This window comes from Manis javanica, chromosome 5, assembly GCF_040802235.1.
Source record: "Manis javanica isolate MJ-LG chromosome 5, MJ_LKY, whole genome shotgun sequence".
NCBI lineage: Eukaryota > Metazoa > Chordata > Mammalia > Pholidota > Manidae > Manis > Manis javanica.
The window spans coordinates 94,912,999-94,933,713 of NC_133160.1; the positions used below are offsets into that span (position 1 = coordinate 94,912,999).

At 37.7% G+C, this 20,715-nt stretch overlaps 1 protein-coding gene across 13 annotated transcripts in view; it reads right to left on the reverse strand.

The window, feature by feature from the left end:
• BMPR1B (bone morphogenetic protein receptor type 1B) overlaps positions 1 to 20,715 on the reverse strand; it is a 402,305-nt gene that overhangs the window by 22,242 nt on the left and 359,348 nt on the right. For all 13 annotated transcript variants that reach the window (XR_012131647.1, XR_005061803.2, XR_001853580.3 and 10 more), the window contains 4 exons: positions 19,121 to 19,217; positions 17,952 to 18,090; positions 12,520 to 12,712; positions 11,443 to 11,740 (listed from right to left, as the gene is read on the reverse strand). Coding sequence is in view for 10 of the 13 variants with exons in the window: in XM_037020221.2 (XP_036876116.1) it covers positions 11,443 to 11,740; positions 12,520 to 12,712; positions 17,952 to 18,090; positions 19,121 to 19,217 (727 nt within the window). In the remaining 3 variants the exon portion in view is untranslated. The remainder of the gene's footprint in view (positions 1 to 11,442; positions 11,741 to 12,519; positions 12,713 to 17,951; positions 18,091 to 19,120; positions 19,218 to 20,715) is intronic.

Sequence of the window (20,715 nt, forward strand, 5' to 3'; positions counted from 1 at the left end):
ATAGTCTAATACTGTAATAACTTCATATGATGACAGATGGTAACTATGGTTATTGTGGTGAATATTTCATAATGTATATAATTGTTGACTCACTACATTGTATACCTGAAACTAATATATTATTTCAGCTGTACTTCAGAATCAGAAAGAAAGAGAAAAAGAGAAAAAAAATAGGTAAGGAAGAAAGGAAGGGAGAAAGGGAGGGAGGGAGGGAGGAAAGAAATAACTGAATAATATCTTTAGCTTCATAAAAATTTCACAACATGATCCATTTATTAATATCTCCCATAGACTGGGAGAAGATTCACGATGGACGGACACCGACCTGCAGCCTGGTACTTGAGCGCCACTGCCTCAGGGCGGTGACTGGAGCCAGAGCGCCGTACCCGTGTTTTAAAGCAGGTAAGCTACTGTTGTTTAGGTCAATGGTTAAATGAGATGAGGTGTGGAAAATCATCACCAGCACAGTATTAAGCCTATCATAGTGGTTTAACAAGTACCACCTCAACAGAAACCAAAGGAACTGAGAAGAGCAATAAACCCCAGTTTTGATGGATGAAGAAAGTGTAAAACAGAAAAGGTACAAAAACTCATTAAGCTGAGGTTTGTGGACTCCCTTAGATAAACGTTCCAAAACCTGATTCCCAAGAAAGTTTTTTTTCTTTTCAGCACATTCCATTGACTCCCAAGCACGTGTTATTTCTCCTCGACATGGAAGACAGCTACATAATATCAGATATCACTTTTATCATGCTGTGTCACAGAAATACCAAACTTACCAAAACACTAGGAGCTTTTGGGAAAAAAAAAAACCCTATAGGTTTGACCTTATTGACTCAATAACTTCTAAAACATAAAATGTGATATATCACCTGGGAAAATTTAGAGGGTGAGAGATTTCCCTCTGTACATCTCAAAGCTATTTACATTTACTAAAGCTTATAGAGCTTCATTCTTAGAACCTTTCAAAATTCACTTCTAGATAAATCCTTATCTAACTATTGCAACAGACTTGTCACCAGTATATTCATCCTGCCTCTCATGATTTTCTAGGAGCAACAACTCTGGAGGAGATTATTTTCCTAAAATAAGAGTTAAAGTGCAAATTTTTAAAAATGAGAAAAAACATACAGCAGGTATTCCCTGATCTGTCAATGAAGCCCTAGTGTTCTGGGCTCTTTTCTAAGAGGCTCACTTTCTAAAAAAACGTGAACTCTTAGTATTTAACAATATGACATAACAGACAAATGTCATTTATGTGCCTAAATTATAAATGAAAAGGAAGGAAAGTGAGCCAAGAAAAGGCTTAATAATAAACTGGAAAATATCAGATTATAAAGATGTCACGAAAGCTCCACCCTCACTTATTAAAGCCATTTCCCACCTCCCCTTCTACCCTCTGAGATCTCTCATGTGAGCAACTATAGGTATTTCATTAGTGTGTTTCATGCATGTGTTATAATTCATAAGCTTGAATCATTAGAGGAAGACAGTGATGGGTCTGGTGTAGAGACTTCCAGAGTCTCTGCAGAGAAATAAACTTGGGGGTTCCCAGAAGCTGGTAAAGGGCCTAAATTATATTCCAGAACATGTTCTGGGAAAGGAAACCAAAAACAGTCTTAACATGGGTCTGCAGGAGTGCATTTAGGCCAGAGATAGACTGTAACCACGGCTGATAAAGATTTTAAACAATTCCTTTCTTTTATTACTCTTAGATCCTTAATGTTTTATTTGGATTTGGGACATCAGGAAGGACTAATGGAATATGTGACATAGAGACATGTATAGGGAAACTGAAAGGTAATTGTTACCTGATGACAGAATTAAGAATTGTGATGACTAGACTACCTATAGTTCATCCCTAGTTCTCATTCCTTCAAACACTGAAAAACTCATAATCAAAGATTTTGCTGGTCCATCAAGTCCCAAAAACCCAATTCCTTATACAGGCCAGGCACCACCATTCTTCCTCGCCTATCCTCTTCCCACCCCAGGTGTTCCCCTATAGTATTTGAATAGATATCTTTCCCTTGGAGTATTTGAATAAATATCTGTCTTCCAACCAAAAATTGTAAATCCCCCAAGCTCTGAATATCTGTCACAGTCATTTGCTATATCATTAAACAGTGCAAACCCTATTTGAATGCATGTATAACATGTCTTACACATGGTAGGTAAACAATATACTTTAAATGAAAGAGGGAAAAGGCCTTTTAGCAGTAAACTTTGCTATGGATACTTTAAAGAGAAATGTAAATCATACTCAGTGGCAAAATGCTGAAAGCTTTTCCTCTAAGATCAGGAACAGGACACAGGAATACCACGGATATTCACCATTTTTATTCAACATAGTACTGGAAGTCCTGGCCACAGTAATCAAGAAAGAAAAGGAAATAAAAGGCATCCAAATTGGTAAGGAAGTAGTAAAACTGTCACTATATGCAGAGGACATAATACTATATATAGAAAACCATAAAGACTCCACCAAAAAAATTATTAGAATAAACAGATTCAGAAAGTTGTAGGATATAAAACCAATATACAGAAATTTGTCACATTCCTATATACTAACAATGAACTAGTAGAAAGAGAAATAAAAAAAATTCCGCTTACAATTGCACCAAAAATAATAAAATGCCTAGAGATAAACTTAACCAAGAAGGTGAAAGACCTTACTCTGAAAACTATAAGACATTCATAAGAGAAATTTAAGAAGACACAAATAAATGGAAATCTATCCCATGCTCATGGGTAGCAAGAATTAATATTGTCAAAACAGCTACCCTGCCCAAAGCAATTTATAGATTCAATGCAATCCCTATTAAAAACACCAATGACATTTTTTCAATGAACTAGGGCAAATATTCCTGAAATTTATATGGAACCACAAAAAGACTCCAAGTAGCCAAAGCAATCTTGAGGAAGAACAACAAAGCTGGGGGTATTATATTCTCTGATTTCAAGCTATATTACAAAGCTACAGTAATCAAAACAATATGGTACTGTCACAAAAACAGACTCATAGTTCAATGAAACAGAAATAAACACACACATATATAGGTCAATTAATACATTACAAAGTAGGCAAGAATATACAATGGGGAAAAGATAGTCTCTTCAGTAAATGATGTTGGGAAAACTGGACAGCCACATGCAAGAGAATGATGCTGCATTACTGTCTAACTCCACACACAAAAGTAAACTCAGAATGTATTAAAGACCTAAATATAAGACATGAAACCATAAAACTCTTAGAAGAAAACATAGGCAAAAATCCCTAGAACATAAGCATGAGTAATTTTTTTCTGGATGTATGTATGGCAAGATAAACAAAAATAAGTGGGATTACATTAAACTAAAAGGCTTCTGTATAGTAAAGGAAACCATCAACAAACCAAAAGGCAACCTATGACAAAGGAGAATATATTTGAAAATGGCATACCCAATAAAGGGCTAATATCCAAAATAGATAAAGAACTCATACTACTCAACATCAGAAAAAAACCAAAAACCAAGTAACACAATTCAAAAATGGGCAGAGGACCTGAACAGATATATTTACAAATAAGACATACAGATGGCCAACAGATACATGAAATGATGCTCCACATCACTAATCATTAGGGAAATGCAAATCAAAACCACAATGAGGAATCCCCACACTCCAGTCAGATGGCCATTATCCAAAAGACAAGAAAACAAAATCTCTGATTCAGATAGATGTACCCCTGAGTTTACTGCCACATTATTTACAATTGCCAAGGTATGGAAGCAACCAAAGTGTCCATCAACAGATGAATGGATAAAAAAGTGGTACATATACACAAAGAAATATTATTTAGCCATAAAAAATGAAATTCTGCCATTTGCCACACATGGATGGACCTAGACAATATTATGCTAAGTGAAATAAGCCAGGCATAAAAAGACAGATACAATATAATTTTAGTTGTATGTGGACTCTAAAAAAAAAACAAAATGATAAAAACAGCAATAGGCTCATAGACACTGAAGTGACTAGTGGTTACCACAGGGAAAGGGGGCAGGTGAAATAGGTAAAGGGGATAATGAGGCCCAAAATCTCAATCATAACATAAATTAGTCACAATAGTGAAAGTACAGCATAGAGGACACAGTCAATAGTTCTGTAATATCTTTCTAGGTTGACAGAAACTACACTAGTTGGAGTGAGCATTTAATAATGTAGATAACTGTTGAATCACTATGTTGTATACTTGAAATACTGTATGTCAACTAATGTCAATTAAAAAATAAACAGAAATGTAAAAATATATGTTATATATAGATAGATAAATCGACCATAAGATGAGGATATCTAGGAATATAATTTTGTTAAGCAAATTGATTTTGAAAAAGATTATTACTAACCTAATGGCAAATACCCTTAGCACTACATTTAAACAACAAACATGCTCATTAAAGATAATTCGTTTGTGATCAGATATAAATGACCATATCCTTCAAGGCATAATTGAACACTGGGGCACCAAGAATAAAGGAAGAAAAGAGATGGGAAGTAGAGGCAGATGACGCAGGGTCTGAAATAACCAGAGGAAAGGGCCAAGGAGAGAGAAGGAAGCAAGGTGAGGGTGCTGTGAGCCTTCCCAGGTTTCCCTTCCAAGAAGGGGCAGGAGGCATGAGAAACAAGGTTGGCAAGAGTCTATGGACACTGCGCAAAGAGGGCAGAGCTGGGGAAGAGAACTCCCAATCCACAAATAACCCTCTGTGCTGTGCTGGCCCCACACATACATGGTCCAAGTATAACCACACACAGGGAGACAAGTACCACTGCCAGGATACTGGTTCCCTGTGGGAGGCACAAAAGGGAATAAAATAGGGAGGCGAATGCAACAAGCTTACCTCCGACACTGCAGTTCTTCAAGAAGGTCAGACAAAAATAGTGAATGGGTAACACCTGTTCACGGGATGTTGTTACATAAGTGCCTCATTATTTGTTATACTTTTCTGTATGTTTAAAGCATATTATAATTCAATATGTTATAAATAAAAAGAACTGAGCAGCATCAGGAAATAGACAAATGTACATTTCAAGGATTAAGAGATAGGTTAGAGGCATAAGGCTCTGAAAATCAAAAGTCATCTAAATAAAGTGGACAAAATTATAGAGATGAGTTTCTACCAAGGAAAGCTGGTAAATAGTCTATCAATATTCTATCAAATACACGGGTATTATATTTACTGTAGAAGAAACATGATCTTTCTTTTCACTTCCCATGGAGAATGGTTGGAAATATTTTCACAAAGGTATCATGATTGAAGAAGTGGGTTTAGAGAAGTACAGAGGTATTTTTACCAATTTATACTTATATAATTAATACTTATTCCAGATCTAGGGTGGCTTCTGTCCTTGTTAATGTGAGTAAAAGTGTGATACAGACTTAAGTAGAATTGGAAAAAATATAATTTGGGCAATCTAAATTAAGGGATTCCTCTCCGGGTGAATTCCTCTCCAGGAAAATGCTTGCTTTGTTTTAGAATCATGCTTTAATAGGTATTTTTGTTTATGAACTTTAAGGACAGAGGGCTGGGACAGAATAGAATAAAAATACCTAAAATTTTCTGAGTGAAAAATGAATAGTAACTTGGGAGGTTAGGGGAAAAGGGCCAAGTCAGCTAGGGAGAAGAGGGGCTCTCCCTTTTGGCCTAGGTGATGACAAGAAGGTCTTTATCCTGGAGAAAAAAAAAATCAGGAAAAATGTTTTGGTAGCATGAATTTTGTGGCTAAATTTTATGCAGTACCCTACCAAATATCTCAGTAAAGATCTCTTCAACCTTCACACTATTTTGGGAAGAGAAGAATCAACAACTACATCTTGTGGAAAAGGTACAACATATATGGGAGGGGTACGGCTGATACAGCAAAGGGGAAAACCATGTCCTAGGGATCCCCAGATACATTGTGAATGATTGAGTCCCTACCGCATTGGGAAGGACTAGGGATGTTAAAGTGTAATCTTATCTGAATCTCACCATGCAGGGTACCCTCAGCTAGGATTAAAGAGGCATGAAAACAAAGTTCATGTTTCTGACCAAAGTCACCTGGATGACAGTGGCAAGATGAAGAAAATGCCAGCACGGCAGAGTAAGAGGTCCACACTGAGGAGCGAGGGGCCCCCTGGCGCACATGCCCTTTGAGTGGCTCTTCTTGGTCATCTAAGGGGGGCACGAGGTAAGCGACAATTGTCAAGGCAACAGCTTCAAGCAGGGGAGGGGACATAGAAGACTTAGATACTGTGAGACAACGAGACACAAGAAGAGACGAGGAAAGATAAAACAGAGCAAAGCAGGAAATGAAAAGACACAAAACTAAGATTTTGTCTTCTTCTGAAGGTGCCGGGGAGGACTTACTGAATAGGGGGTGGTACAAGCAGTGTGCTCTGCTGGGGGACGTATTTTATCACTGACTTCGTTTAGAACTTTGGCACATGGTGGTAATTTTAATCGGTTTTATTGTCTACAGACAGCGCACCACTTCCTGCCTGTCCCTTGCCCCCTTGGTCCACCACCTAGAGAACGTGAGTGTGCTGCCGGTTCAGAGTAGCTGAGGAGGGGAGCAGAGAGCTCCTGCTGATGCAGAAAGACTAAAAGTGGGGCCACCTGCTAGGATCCTTGGTGGGCTGGAGAATGAAGCTGAGCTGAGCATCCCACAGGACTAAGTGGAGCAGGGCACACCTTGTACTCAGCCGTCTTGTGGTAGAAGAATGGCAGGCAAAAGATTTTTATTTTGGTGGCAGAGAATTAAGGGGATTTTTAAAAATATAGTATCTATCTTAACATTATTTTCTATTAAATATTTTTTGTGTTAATTAAGCTTCCTAATTAATTCATAAATCCACAGCAGGAAGTCTTACAAAAGGGGTTATGTAAAGGAAAAAGCCACTGCTTGGTTCAGCACATTCTTGCGGTACCATTGACTGGAGGGAGGGTGTCATGAGGGTCCTGGTCAGGGCCCACTGTGCCCATAAGAAGCCAGCTGAGAAGTGAGCTGCTAGCTCCAACAAACTGGCCCTGCCTCACTGAGCTTTTGGGCACAATTCGGGTAGTCTTCTGCTGGACACTAGTGATGCCTAAAACAGAGAGAGGAAAGGGGGAGAGAGGGAGAAGGGAATAAAATAGTAATAGAGCAGAGGGAGTAAACCTGTACACTTCTGATGATCCAAAATGCTTTTGTCAAAACAGGAGCTGAACTTCAAAGAACAATGGAAGAAGGGGAGGGGGCAGAAGCCATGTGTCGGAGGCCATTGGTTTCCTTGTGGCTCACAATTGATGTTTGAATTTAACTACACATGAAACATTGGGGAATATTGACTCACCTCTTAGAAAGACTAAAATGACCTCCCAAAGCATGTGAGATTCTCCTGAGCCTTGAGAAGAAAGGGTGGCGCACACACCCTGGTGTCTCCTGCAGCACCGAGAGAACAGCTGGGACCTGATTAGCCACCCTGCATCCCGCCCAGTCAGATGTTAACCAACGAGGAGACTTTTCTGCAGGATTAAGTGCTTCTGTGATGAAACCCTAAGAAATCTCAGGATTTCTGAAAAACAGAACTTTAGAACTAAAAATTTAAGAGAAGGTGGACAGGGCCGCAGAAACCTTGGCTGGAATGCTGACTTTGCCACTAACTAACTGAGTTCTGTGACTCTGGTGAGTCATTCAGCCATGACATTAAAACAAGCAAACAAAAAACCCCACTAAGTACACAAACCACAAGCAGTGCTAAGAATAACAACATTGGAAAGACCCTGAGGAGACTTAGTACCCTCTCTCTGGGCTGGGCCACTCTGTCTCCTTTGCGCTTGAACAATTTGACAATCATCGATTGGGAGGTCTATGTTATAGGGTCTATGGGACATAGGGAAGCCTATGTCCAGGCTTCATTGCAGGACTTCTATTTAAAATTTAATACTTGAGAGGCTCTAAGCCAGGATTTTTTTCCCCTAAGAAAAATATATTATTCTGACACTGAACCAGAGGGGTAGCTTGATCCTCCAGGGTGAAAAGTGGAAAGCTTTGTAAGTTCCTTCAAGGGATTTCATGCACCATTGTTTTCTCCTCCCCAGACAGATGTGGGGTGGTGGTCAGGTCTGCCACAACATCACCTGCACTAAATCTTTGTTGGGTAGGAAATGCATCTGCATCTACATCATTTACAAGGGAGTGTGAGGGAACCAAGACAGACTAAAAACATTACATGAGCAGGAAATCTCTACAGTATAGTACGCTCTCTGTGGCTCTCCGCTTCCCTGGGAATCTCCCAGAGATAACGTCAAAGCCTGGGAGAACACTTACCACATAAAGACCAGGGTCAAGATTAAGTTCTCACAGGAAGTTCACATAGGAAGTCTGAGAACTCAACACTGGGTTATCTTTGACCCTACTTGTAACATAATGCTCTGAACATGTGAGTGTGCACACATGAACACACACACACACCCCAAAAAGTAAAGTCAAGAAAAGAGCAGAAACCGAAGCAGCGTATAAGCAATATTTAGAGTGCAGAAGAGCAAAGTTCCTTTGAACATGGAAAATAAAACTGAAAAGGACCTCTGGAACTATCAAACCCAACCTCCGCTTAATGGAAGATCAAACTGAGGCCCAGAACGGCAAATGGTCCCAGCACTACTCTTCAGATATACAAATTTTGTGCATCCGACAGCCATCATAGCTGCACATCTGAGCCAGTATCCCCATAGTTTTTCTCTTGATGAACTAGTCAATATATACCAAATAAGTCTCTGAAATAACCTTTAAAGAGTCCCTTCTGCTTCCTAGGGTCAGGGTTTGCATGAAATTTGAGAGGTCATTTAGGCCATTTCCCTTACATTAAACAGAACTAAGTTTCAGAAATATTATACTGATTTTCTTTGTGCTTTAAGGTCTATAAAGAAAATGAGTTCTCAATTACTCTGTGATTGCATTTATTGATTCAGGACAATGTTGGATTATGTATAATGGGTAACTCACTATGTCATGTCAAGTGGGAACTACACTAATTAATCTGGCATGTATCCTGCTCTCCATATGCCCAGTGACTATTTTAGTATATGCCTGATCTTGCCTACTAATTAGGATATCAGGCAGTCAAGTCCATTTTGCAAAGGCAAGCACACAAATTGGAGAATTTTGGGGATATAAAACTAGAAAGGTGTATTTAATCCAGACTGTGTAGGATCTCTGGATCTAAGAAAAGTTATTTTTTTCTTTTTTTCCATTCTGTAGTCCACATGGAATCACTCATTTATCCAAAATACAAAATTTTGAAGCAACACATAAGTAATGGGCACCAAGGAAAGGCACTAGGGATGTAAACTTGAGAAAAACATGGCATCCATCTTCATGGAGCTTAGTCTTCATCGGGAATAACAGATAAGTGCCCAGGGATTACTGCACAATAGTGTGAGAATGTCACAAGAGTATGCATAGTGGTCACATGGAAAGCTAAGAAAACTGACTAAAAGTCAGCCTCATAAGGGACCAATAGTAGGCTTCCTGAAAGAAGAAACTGTAAAGATAAGTAGTAGTTATCTCAATAGAGGAGGGAATTCTGGGTATTCAGGTAAATATATAAGCAGGTTAAAAGCACTTTAAGTTTTGTGAAAGTATAAAGTGTTTAGAATACAAACTACATTTTAACCCAAAGCCATAGGAAACTATATGAAATTATTATGATGTCCAAAGTTATGCTTCAAGAAAACTGACGTGGCAGAGCCATGTAGAAAAGTAGTTGGGAACAGAAAAGACAAAGAGGAAGTAACTACAAAATGCTTTCCTCCAGAATCTAGAAAAATGGTAGCAGGACCCAAACTGGCCCAGTTCAAGTGGGAATATCATGGGGACAGAATTCATTTAATTGAGCAAACCAGACATTTAGGGAATAAAGAAAATGTTAGGCACCTCATATTTTAGAATAGATGGACCAAAACTGGGATCTGCGAAGGAAAGGCAGATGCAGCAGAAAATCTAGCAGTGGGAAAACGTTTAAGAGGTAGACAGGGAGCAGATCAGGGAGAGAGAGAGAGAGTGAACCTGGAATGAAGGCACATCACAAGAACAGAAGGAAGACAGCCTTGGGCACTGGGGAAAGCGGAATGACAGGAAGAAAGGCTTCTGGTCACAAATTCTGATGGTGCCCTTCAAAAAGGGAGCTTCAGGAGAGAACAGAGCAGAAGACAAATGACAGGATTTTATGATTAGTGGATTGTGAAAGCAGGTTACACTTTGGAACTTTGAAGAAACTTAATGGGAGGAAAGGAGAGAGGCTAGTGGTTTGGAAAGTGTCACGGGACATTTGATAGAGGGGACTTGAAAAAGCAGTAGGTCAGAATAAAGAATTCAGGAGAGACAGAGGATTTCCTAATCTTTACTTGCAGGAGGTTCACATTTCTAATTTAGGTCTATAGTTCAAATCATTTCCTCCTGCTTTGTTTTTTAAAGATCGAGAACTTCAATCTGCCATCCTCTACATGGCGAAGACAGTCTTATACTTGGGTCCTTTCTTGTTTAATTTTCAAACCTTTACTTCTCTCCATGGCTTTTTTTTTTTTAATTTTGTGCGTGTGTGTGTGCACTTCTCCATAGTCTACAGTCTTCTTTGGAAAAAAAGAAAATCCACAAGACGGTCCAACAGTTTAATAAAGGCTAAACTTAAAGTTTTAAGAAAGGTACATACATGATGACCCCTCTATGCTAATAGTTTGCAAACTCCTTTTGTTTGTTTTTCTTACAAAGTAGAGGAACCATTTCTTCTAATTATATAATCTCCAGATAAAAGGAGCTGCTCCAATTAGGGAGAAAGTTAGAGCCCCAACCACTGGACTACTTCCTCCGGGGTCTGCAGAAGCTGCTGGTGTCACTCATAGGGGCCCCCAGGGATCAGAAACCACTGTTTTATAACATGTGCTGGTTTATGTGTCTGAGTGTTTGTTATGTTCATTGATGAACTGACAGTATTATAGCACTGAATACCAAATATTTTTTTTAATTCGTTTTCTGACATTTCCATAGAACACCTAAGTTATCTTTCTTTTATAAAACACTTTGCCTTTATCAATACATAATCTGAAGATTTTTTTCTGAAACCTTTTCCTGCTTTCAAATGTTATGCACAATTCTGACCACATAATCCTAGACATTAGCTACCTCTTTTCTAAATCAGCTTCAGGACAGCTGCAGCTCTAACATGAACAACAGGGTCTCAAAGCCAGGGTACTGATGAGCACAGAACAATAGGACACTTTGTGTTGCAAATAAAATAATTTTTCCCCTCCAAACAAAAACCAACATTAATAAAACTCCTCCACTATTAAATATCCTAGATGCACTGAATTGCAAAATGTATAATCTATAAAAAATGATAGGAGGGAATCATAAAAATTGTATTTATTCATCTTGATACTAACCTAATAAATTTTACAGCCAAGCCTAGGTCAGCTATACAGCAAGTTCCATTTTTCTTCACCAGGATGTTCTTACTTTTCAGATCTCGATGGGCAATTGCTGGTTTGCCTTGAGTGCTAAAGATCTCAGTATGTAAATGACACAAGCCACTGACCGAAGAATAGGCTAACTTCAGCATCGATTTAGTATCTAGGGTGGTGGACTTCAGATAATCATAGAGGGAACCATTTTCATGATAGTCAGTGATGAGGTACAGCTGGGTCCATGACCCTGTCCCTTTGATATCTGCAGCAATGAACCCTAAAAGGAAAACAGACAAAAAGGTTTGGAGCTAAGTGTTTTCTGAATATTTTCAGGAATGATTTATATTCTCAAACATCAGTCTTTGTCAGAGGTGCCTTTTGTTTCAAATTTCATTCAATTTATGATTTTGCCTATAACAACCAGAGCCAATCAAAACAGTGAGGTAGAAATACATGAAGAGTTTCTACCTCAAAACAGGAGTTTTCTAATCAGTAATTGATATTTAAGTTATTTTTAAGTTAACAGTAAATAACTCATGGTGTTCTAGTTACACATAAGAGTTTTAAAAACATATCCTGAGTCAAGGCATATGCTCCATGATTAGCTTAGACACTTCCACTTGCATGATCCAGCTAGATCATTTCTAACTTGAGAAGGTAAAAAGGAAATCAATTCTCCATATAAACTCAGGATATAAATAAACCATGCAGATAAAATTCCTATAACTTTTCACAACATTTAAACAAAAATGGGCTCCTTCAAATCCCTAGGAAACCCTAAGAAATTCTGGTGTTATATTTGCATTTCCTGTCCCTGAAGAAAAAAAAAGAGACATTTGAGAGTATTCCATTTCCAGCCTACCATTCATTCATAAGAGTGCCTTAGTCATTCCTTCTGGGAGGTCTCCCATCAGAAGCTTATGATGCTCTTGGGCTCATGCCAAGAAGAAAATGTCTATATATTTCATAACAGGTCTAGACAGATGAGTTAATATGCAGATGTTAACAGAAAAAGAAGAAAGCTAGGAAACCCTGAACATTTCTATACAGACTCACCCAAAATGTTTTCATGCCTCATCAACACTGTCTGATATATTTCTGTCTCACGGAACCAGCTGGCTTCCTCTGTGGTGAAGAATACTTTCACAGCTACCTTTTCGCCACGCCACTTTCCCATCCAAACTTCCCCATAGCGACCTTTTCCAATCTGTTTCACCATCTGAATCTGCTTAGCTATAGTCCTTTGGACCTGTTAAATCCCAAAACACATTGTTAGTGTATTCACAGCACTACAGATTTATTTAAAGAATTTTTTTTCCTCCAGAGAAGAAACAATTATTGTATGTAAAATATACTTAGCCAGTATTTTTCCCTAATATAGACAAGTTGTTTATATTTATTTATTAATTTACACCGCCCTCTTATAAATTTTTAGATTGTAGATTATGAATGTTTGAAATATTACTTATGAATTATTAAATGTTTTGTTCTACCTATTGTCATAAAACCTGAATGGGTTTACAGTAATTGGCAGAATAGAATACTGCCACACAATGAAATAAAGGAGATCTCCAAGCGGCGGGGGGGGGGGGGGGGGGGCAGGGGGGAGCAGGAGAGAAAGAAGGAGACAGATAGGGAGAAGAGTAGCATTAAGCGTATACAGAAGCCAGGCTACTATCTAGGTGAAGTTTACCACCAGAACTGGGAATTCCAAGTCTAAACTTTGACCCCTTTAAAACAGAGAAATTGAACTTAGTCTTTGGCATTAAGCTGGGGCCACTGAGTGGTACAATATTTGCCCTAGGTCAGTAGCGTACCATGGTTCCCAGCAAAAAAACAATACAAATCCTCTCTTGAGGAAATCATTGGCAGAGTAGCTCTCATTCCTCTGCGGTGGTGAAATTCTGGATGCTCGGGAGGAACTCTTGTTACCATACAACTCGATCACGGGTAGAAGATAAGGAATAAACTGCAATGCACTGTGGGTTTACACGGAACTAAGGAAATCTCCAAGGGTGAGGCAGAGAGGAGAGGAAGGGAGGGGAGAAAACACAGGAACAGAAGGAAGGGAGAAAAGGGAAGATTCCACAGAGTAAATTCCTTAAAACAAAAAGGAAATAGCCACTATAAATGAGAAGTGAGAGAAACAACCCAATAGATTTAACCCCTTCAGATTACAGATACTGGGATTTTCAGATAGAGAATGCCAAAAGCAGATACATGAAATCCATAAAGAAATAGAAGATGGAATAAAAATAAACAAGCAGAAATTATTTAAAGTTTTATGTTGAAGAGTAATAGTTAATTATCATAATAAAAAAGTACAATGGACAGCTAAAATGCATTAGATCTGGAGCACTCTGAAGAATTATAGAGAATGTAGTAGAGACCAAGAGAAAGAAAATATGAGAAATAAGTGACATAGAGGTTAAACATCTCTTTACACCTGATCTTCATCCCATTTGCACTTCAGATGGAACTCCCTGACAGAAAGAGCCAAGCATCTGTGACAATTCACACAGTAGGAGACATACATAAAGAAAACTAGCCCAAAACTCTTACAGGATCTGATCAGAAAACTGCACTGCACTCTTGGCAGAGATATGCTTTGCCTCAAGTAAACTTGAAATGTTTCTTTCTGGTTTTGCAGTTTTAAGAACCATGTAATTACAATGAGTCCATCCAGGTAATCCAGCATAATCTCTTCTCAAAGTGAACTGATCAGCAACCTTAATTCCCCCCTTGCCATGTAAAATAACAGATGCTAGGGATCAGGACATGGACGTTTTGGGGGCCATTATTCTGCCTACCACAGATGTCTACCAACTAGGATGGGCTCTGTTTTTGTGTAATGGATGATTTTATCAGTTATGAGGTAGTGCTATCCATTGCCAGAGCTGTTAAGGGCACCAACATCATTGAAAGATGATGGGAAAAAATAGTCTTCATATTTTCTAAAAGAAGGATTAAAAAATAAAAGCACTGCTGACATGCCATTAAGCCACTCAGCCTGAAGGAAATGAGGAGCCCAGTATATGTGTAGAACAGCCTTCTTTTCTTTAGGGGTCAAACTTGCTCCCCCAAATGAGGGAACAGAAGGATCAAGAGCCCTAAGCAGTTGAGGGCCAAATCCATAAGTTGTGATATTATTGAGCTGAGAAGAGAGCCTCCACATTTATTTTAAAAAAATTTAATTTACAGATGTTACAAAGCATTGCTTATGTAAGTCTATAGGATATTTTCTAACAGTTTTTCTTCCCCTTCTTTTCTAATGGTATCTTCTCATAATTTAATGAAAGATCTGATGTAATTGGCAATGCTTAAAAAAATAGGAACTACGTATCTCAAAGATAAAAAGTGTATCCAAATTATATTCAGGAATTTAACATGTACTTGTATTTTGAGATTTTTTATAACACTTAAGGACCTGAAAATATGATTTGGAAAATTTTTAAACTATGTAATTTATTTTGTTTTATTTAGCAAATGCTTCTAAATGTCACCTAAATTTTCATTCTCTATTACATTCTTAGATATCTATTTTGAAAGTTTGTATAGATAAAATGTCTGTAAGATACAATTACTATAATTGTGCTACCAAAAGAGAAGAATTATCTCGTGGGTACAACTGGATATATAAGAATTTATAAGGAGTTACTGCTATTTCAGCCATGTTATCTGATCACGTGATCAGGCATCTGACAGTCTCTAATGTTCATGCCATGTATCTGTATGAACACTAGAAAACATGTAGCTGTAAGTAATGCTCTGTACTCTCTAACATGTCCCTGAGTTAGCAATACACACACCTACTTGCAAATATACTGTTGAGTAAGGCTGAGTCCTTAAGTTAATAATACTTATTGGGAACATTTTTCACAAACGATCTTTCCCCTTAAGAGCCTTAAATGTTCAGGTAGAGAATTTATGTCACCTTTTCTTCCTTTACAAGGTCAAATAATGGGGTATAAATGATAAGTTTATCATCATATCATGTATTCAATAATATGCTACACCATATATATATATATGGCATGGGGACACACACATTTAATTCTTAGTGTCTGGCCAGGTTTGGAGCCCTAGTGTAGAGAAAATGGAAGTTCCTATGGCCAGGATTCTCACCTGACCCAGGCCGGCATGCCCACTGCACACGTGTGGGCAATACATTGTTACTGACTCTATACAAAGAGCCCCTGCCCAGTGCTCTGGGCTGCTGCCGGACTGCAGGAGGGTAGAGGCTGGAGTGGGGGCAGCGCCAAGGACAGAGACTGAGATGGCTGTGGGGGCAGAGAGGCCCAGAGGCAGAGACCGGCTTGCTGCATGCAGACTTGCTCTGACAGGGAAGGGATTCTAGCTCTTGACCTGCCCCCATGGTAATAAAGTTGGTTATGAACTCTTTCACCTCAAGAACGTTCCATTGTCATTTTTCATCTCACCAAATCAAAAGTGAACTTGCCCAGGGCTGAAACCCATTGGCAAGACACCTAGTAATGTGGCTGTTATTAACCATTATATGATGTAAGCCAAATGCCATTTTTTGGTATCTAGGTTATAGAAATAAGATATCATTTTCACAGATATTTAAAGTTGGAGTTGAAAGCTTTTTAAAACAAATTGTTGAGCAGCCCTTCAATCACTCAGGTACTCTACCGGGGATACAAAGTGAAAAAAATGTAATCCTGATCTTTAAAGAGGTGATAATCCACCTAAAGATGCAGATACACTAACACCAGTTGTAACATGAATTTAAACTACTGTATTGGTACTACAAGCAATATGTTATGACACAAGATAAGTAGACTGGCTCAGCCTGGGATAAGCTGTCACAGAGATAACTGTCGGGTAGGCCTTGAGTCCTAAGTCTGAGGAACCTTCCAGAAAGACACTACGTTTGCAAAGACATGGACTTTACAAATACGTGTTTGGGAAACAAGTACTCCAGGTTGATGCTAGAGCTCAGGAAGCAGGTGGGAGGTGGGGGGGCGGGGGCGGGGAAGGCCGGGCAGGTGGGCTGAGTTTACTTGCCATGTCTTCCAAGCTAGGAAAGAAGACCCATAAACACTATGCGATATTAGAATGTTTGATCCAGTAAGTGACATAGTAAGGTCAAAGATTTTAGAGAGAGAACTGCCATCATGAGAAAGATGGGTTAGCAGAAGGAAGACAATAGCAAACAAATAATAGGCTGCAACTCCAAAAGCATAAACATCTGATTGATTAATACTAAAGGGAATTTTAGTATTGGTACTTCCTTTTTTTTTAAGTATAATACAGATTGTTAAATACAAGAATTGTATTTGCCACATATAATTAAATTCTAAGAATAAAAAAATCAAGAATTTGATAATGAGAACTTCTACATTAAACAAAAAGAAATGACATCCTAAGTACCATCAGTTTGGTAACTAATGACTGCTTCACAAGTTGTTTTCTGTCTGGTCTCTTTCTCCAGAGGAGGTATTAGTCAGAAAGAACAGAGTTTCAGTTATGCAAAACTAGTAAGTTCCAGAGACTTACTGTATAGCACAGTGTGTACAGCTAACAATGTGTATTGTATTCTTAAAAATCTGCTAAGACAGCAGATCTTATGTTAAGTGTTATCATAAAAAATAAAGAGGGCAGGAGGAAACTTATGAAGTGATGAATACGCTCATGGCATAGGTTGTGGTGAGTCTTTGATGGATGTATACTTATCTCCAAACTCATCAAGTTGTACATATTAAATATACATAGCTTTTTGTATGTCAAAAAAAAGATACAAATTTTTCGCTTGAGATTTTTTTTAATGTTACTTTTCATACTAAGTAGAAGGAATCAAGGAAACAAGATATCCAAAGTCAAAACCAGACAATAAAGATGAGGAAAATCAATCTTAAGATTTTATTAAGGAAAAATTTCTCCTGAAAATTGTCATCTCTTTCCTGAATCCCAGTAGTGTTTTTGCAGGTCCATAAAGGAACCAAATGCTTTTTTCATTAAAGCAAGTGCCTTGGATTTGGTGTATTCTCTTCAGGACTGGCAGTGTTGGCCATCAGAAAATTAAACCTCTCCTGAATGCAAAAACCAGGACTTCCTCCTGAAACGTAAACCCTCCAGCTGAAATGCAGCCTTCTTCCCCTGCAGAAGTACTCAGATCCCCGTTGGTTGTAATACTTTTGCTTCCAAAGCCTAGCCAAAGTGCAGTAATGCTATCCTTACTGAAAACAGAGGGAAGATAGTCCCATGTTTAATGTTTTCTAATCTGCTCTTTATCAGAATGTCCAAGGGTCTGGATTGTAACCATACACTTTCATTAAAAAACAATCACCTTACCCACAATATGTCAAAATGTTATCAGGAAGCCCTGCATTAGAGATCTGATGTCTAATTGCACAGAGCTTTCTCTTTGTCCACTACCATATATGTTTCAGTAAAATGAAAGCCTGTAGCTATAGACATTTCTTCTCACAAGACATTTCCTTTAAATTCAAGATCTGTTCTCATACCAGCAGAGGGAGTCCTGATCCACTTCCTGAGCTCTGAGACTGCTCGATTAAGTCTCTCAGGGATTCCCCAGGAGGAATGTAAGTTTCGTCCTGTTCTAACCCAATGCTGTACCGTGGTCTAGTTTCTTGTCTTTTATACCTAAAGATGCACAGGGGAAGATAATTATAAACCCTGAAATGCAATTTTACAGGTAAAACACTACAGATAAAACAGTAATCACAGATTTTATTTTAGCACATTAAATAGAAGAAAAATGCTTAGTATTATCCTTAGTTATGATTTACAAAACACAAATCATAATGATTTCACTAACCTATTTTTTTAAGTAAACTACATGATTTTACTCAGTCTTAACTGCCCATAATTTTTTTAAATCTGTTCTGTTCAATTGCCTATTTCCAAACAAGAATCCCATTAATGTTTCTACACAGCTCCAGTATTCATTCACTCCCTAAAACCATTCCTTTTAAAGTCCCTAATTAATTAAAGATGCAGGTCTTGAGTTGACAAAAGATGTAACAGCTAATCCTGTCATCTAAGGTTATGTGTAGAGCCGTAATATATGCAAATGAAATAAATTTAAACTTTAAAAACTTTCGGTCATTAATTATGTCTCCTATTAGAAATGAGTTCATTTGAATCAACTCTCATTTACAGAACAGCATCACAAATGAACATTACAAAAAGGCAAATTTTAAGAATTCAAAGGTCCTTCATATTTCACAAACCAGAAAATAACAGATGAAAATATTTTGTAACTGTCACTTAACTTTAATAAGTGAACTTTACTTTAATAATTGATAAATTATCTTTAAAATCTTTCAATACTAATTGGAAATTGTTGGCTGAGGAAATAACTAGAGTGATTCTAAGTTCAACCTGGCTATTTCTCTGCATAGAACCAAACTTCAGTAGCAGCTAGTTTCTGAATTCCCAAACCACCCCAGTTTCCCTAGGGATGAAGTTGATCTGGGTGGTTTGATGTCTGGAGCTGAATTGAGATAGCTATCTATTAAAGCTTCTTTAGGATAAATATTTATCAATAGTAACTGATAGTATCAGGAAAATCTAAGATTCAAACAGGTCAAAGAAATGTCAACAGGTAGGACAGTAGTAAGAGGATAAAGTTATAAACTCAAAACTCTATGTCTACATGTGGGAAACTTACCTGAAATAACAGAATACAATGATAAGGACCAAGAGCAAACTACAGACAGTCACAGATATTAGTAAGGCCTTGTGATGTATAGGTCCATCAACAAAATCTGAAATTGAAAAGAAAGAGAACCATAATACAGAGAATATTTTCACTTAAAAGTTTGGAAGCACCTCTTTCCCAAAAATGGTTGCTGACCTCCACATGCAATATGTGAGGGGTCCTTTTAATCTACTAATTGATAAATATATATATGTATATATATATATATACTCAAAATTAAATAAGTTCAGCTACCATGAGTCATCATTCATTTAGGCCCCAGTCTCAAAATCATGCATTTCTTTCCTCTCTGAAGGAACAGGCTTGACACAAAATAAAAGTACAGAATATGAACAAATGTAAATGGATCAATGCCCCTAATGTATGTAAGTAGGTAATTCATCTTTATTGCAGATCCAGCTGATGCATTTATAGGCTTTTCTAATGTGGTTTGTGGAGCACTCTGTACCATGAATTTGGATAAAGAACTAATCCCTATTCATTGTACATAAAACACAAAGTCATCTTAACATGGATACAAAGGAACTGAATTCCTCAAATGCTGCCAAATACAGAATATATGGATGTGCATCACTTTAAACAAAGATGCCCTTCAAAAATACATAGCTAAATTTTTCATAAATGGCATCATATTTTAAAAGAATGGGTATGCTCTTCTCAGAGAATTATTGTGTGATCCATTTATAGAACAAATTATGAAATATTATTCATATTGCTTGGATTCCAGTTCTGGATGAATCAGATTTACTTACAGTATGATTTCTCAAACTTCCTATAATAAGAAAGAATAAATAAGAATGACTGAGAATGCTTTATACAAATGCACATTTATTCACTTCAACCCCAGGGTTTTTATTCAAAGTGCTTTCTTTTCTAACAATCATCCCAGGTGACTTACATGCAGGTAGTATCTGGAACATATTATGAGAAAACTGACCTAAAACCAGAAGCACTGGTACAGTAATAGAACTGGCACCATTCTTATTTAGAGCACTACATACCCTTGAGAGAGTGACTACTGGTGTTTAATTTTAAAAGGTATTGCTGTAATTTATTACTTTGGTTACTATGGAAAGATATTTCCAACTGTGCCATAATATATATGGTAACGTACACATTCTGGCTGGGGACTTATGCCATGCAACATTATTTCTTTTCTTCATTAAAAGTATATGTTCCATGAAGACAAACAAACACACCAACCAACTAAAATAAATAAAATTGCCACTGCCTTACTACTTATGAAAATTACTATTCACATTTTATGATGCCTTTGCAATACCATTCCAATAAACAAAAAAAGTTTATGAGCAAACAATTTCACAGAAGGCCATTATATACACCCACATCCATAGCAGCACAGGCCACAACAGCTAAAACATGGAAGCGACCCAGATGTCCACTGACAGATAAGCAAATGTGGTATATGCACACATGGAATATTATACAGCCTTAAAGAGGGAGGAAATTCTGACACATGCTACAACGTGGATGAATCTCGAGGACATTATACTAAATGAAATAAGCTAATCACAGAAAGGCAA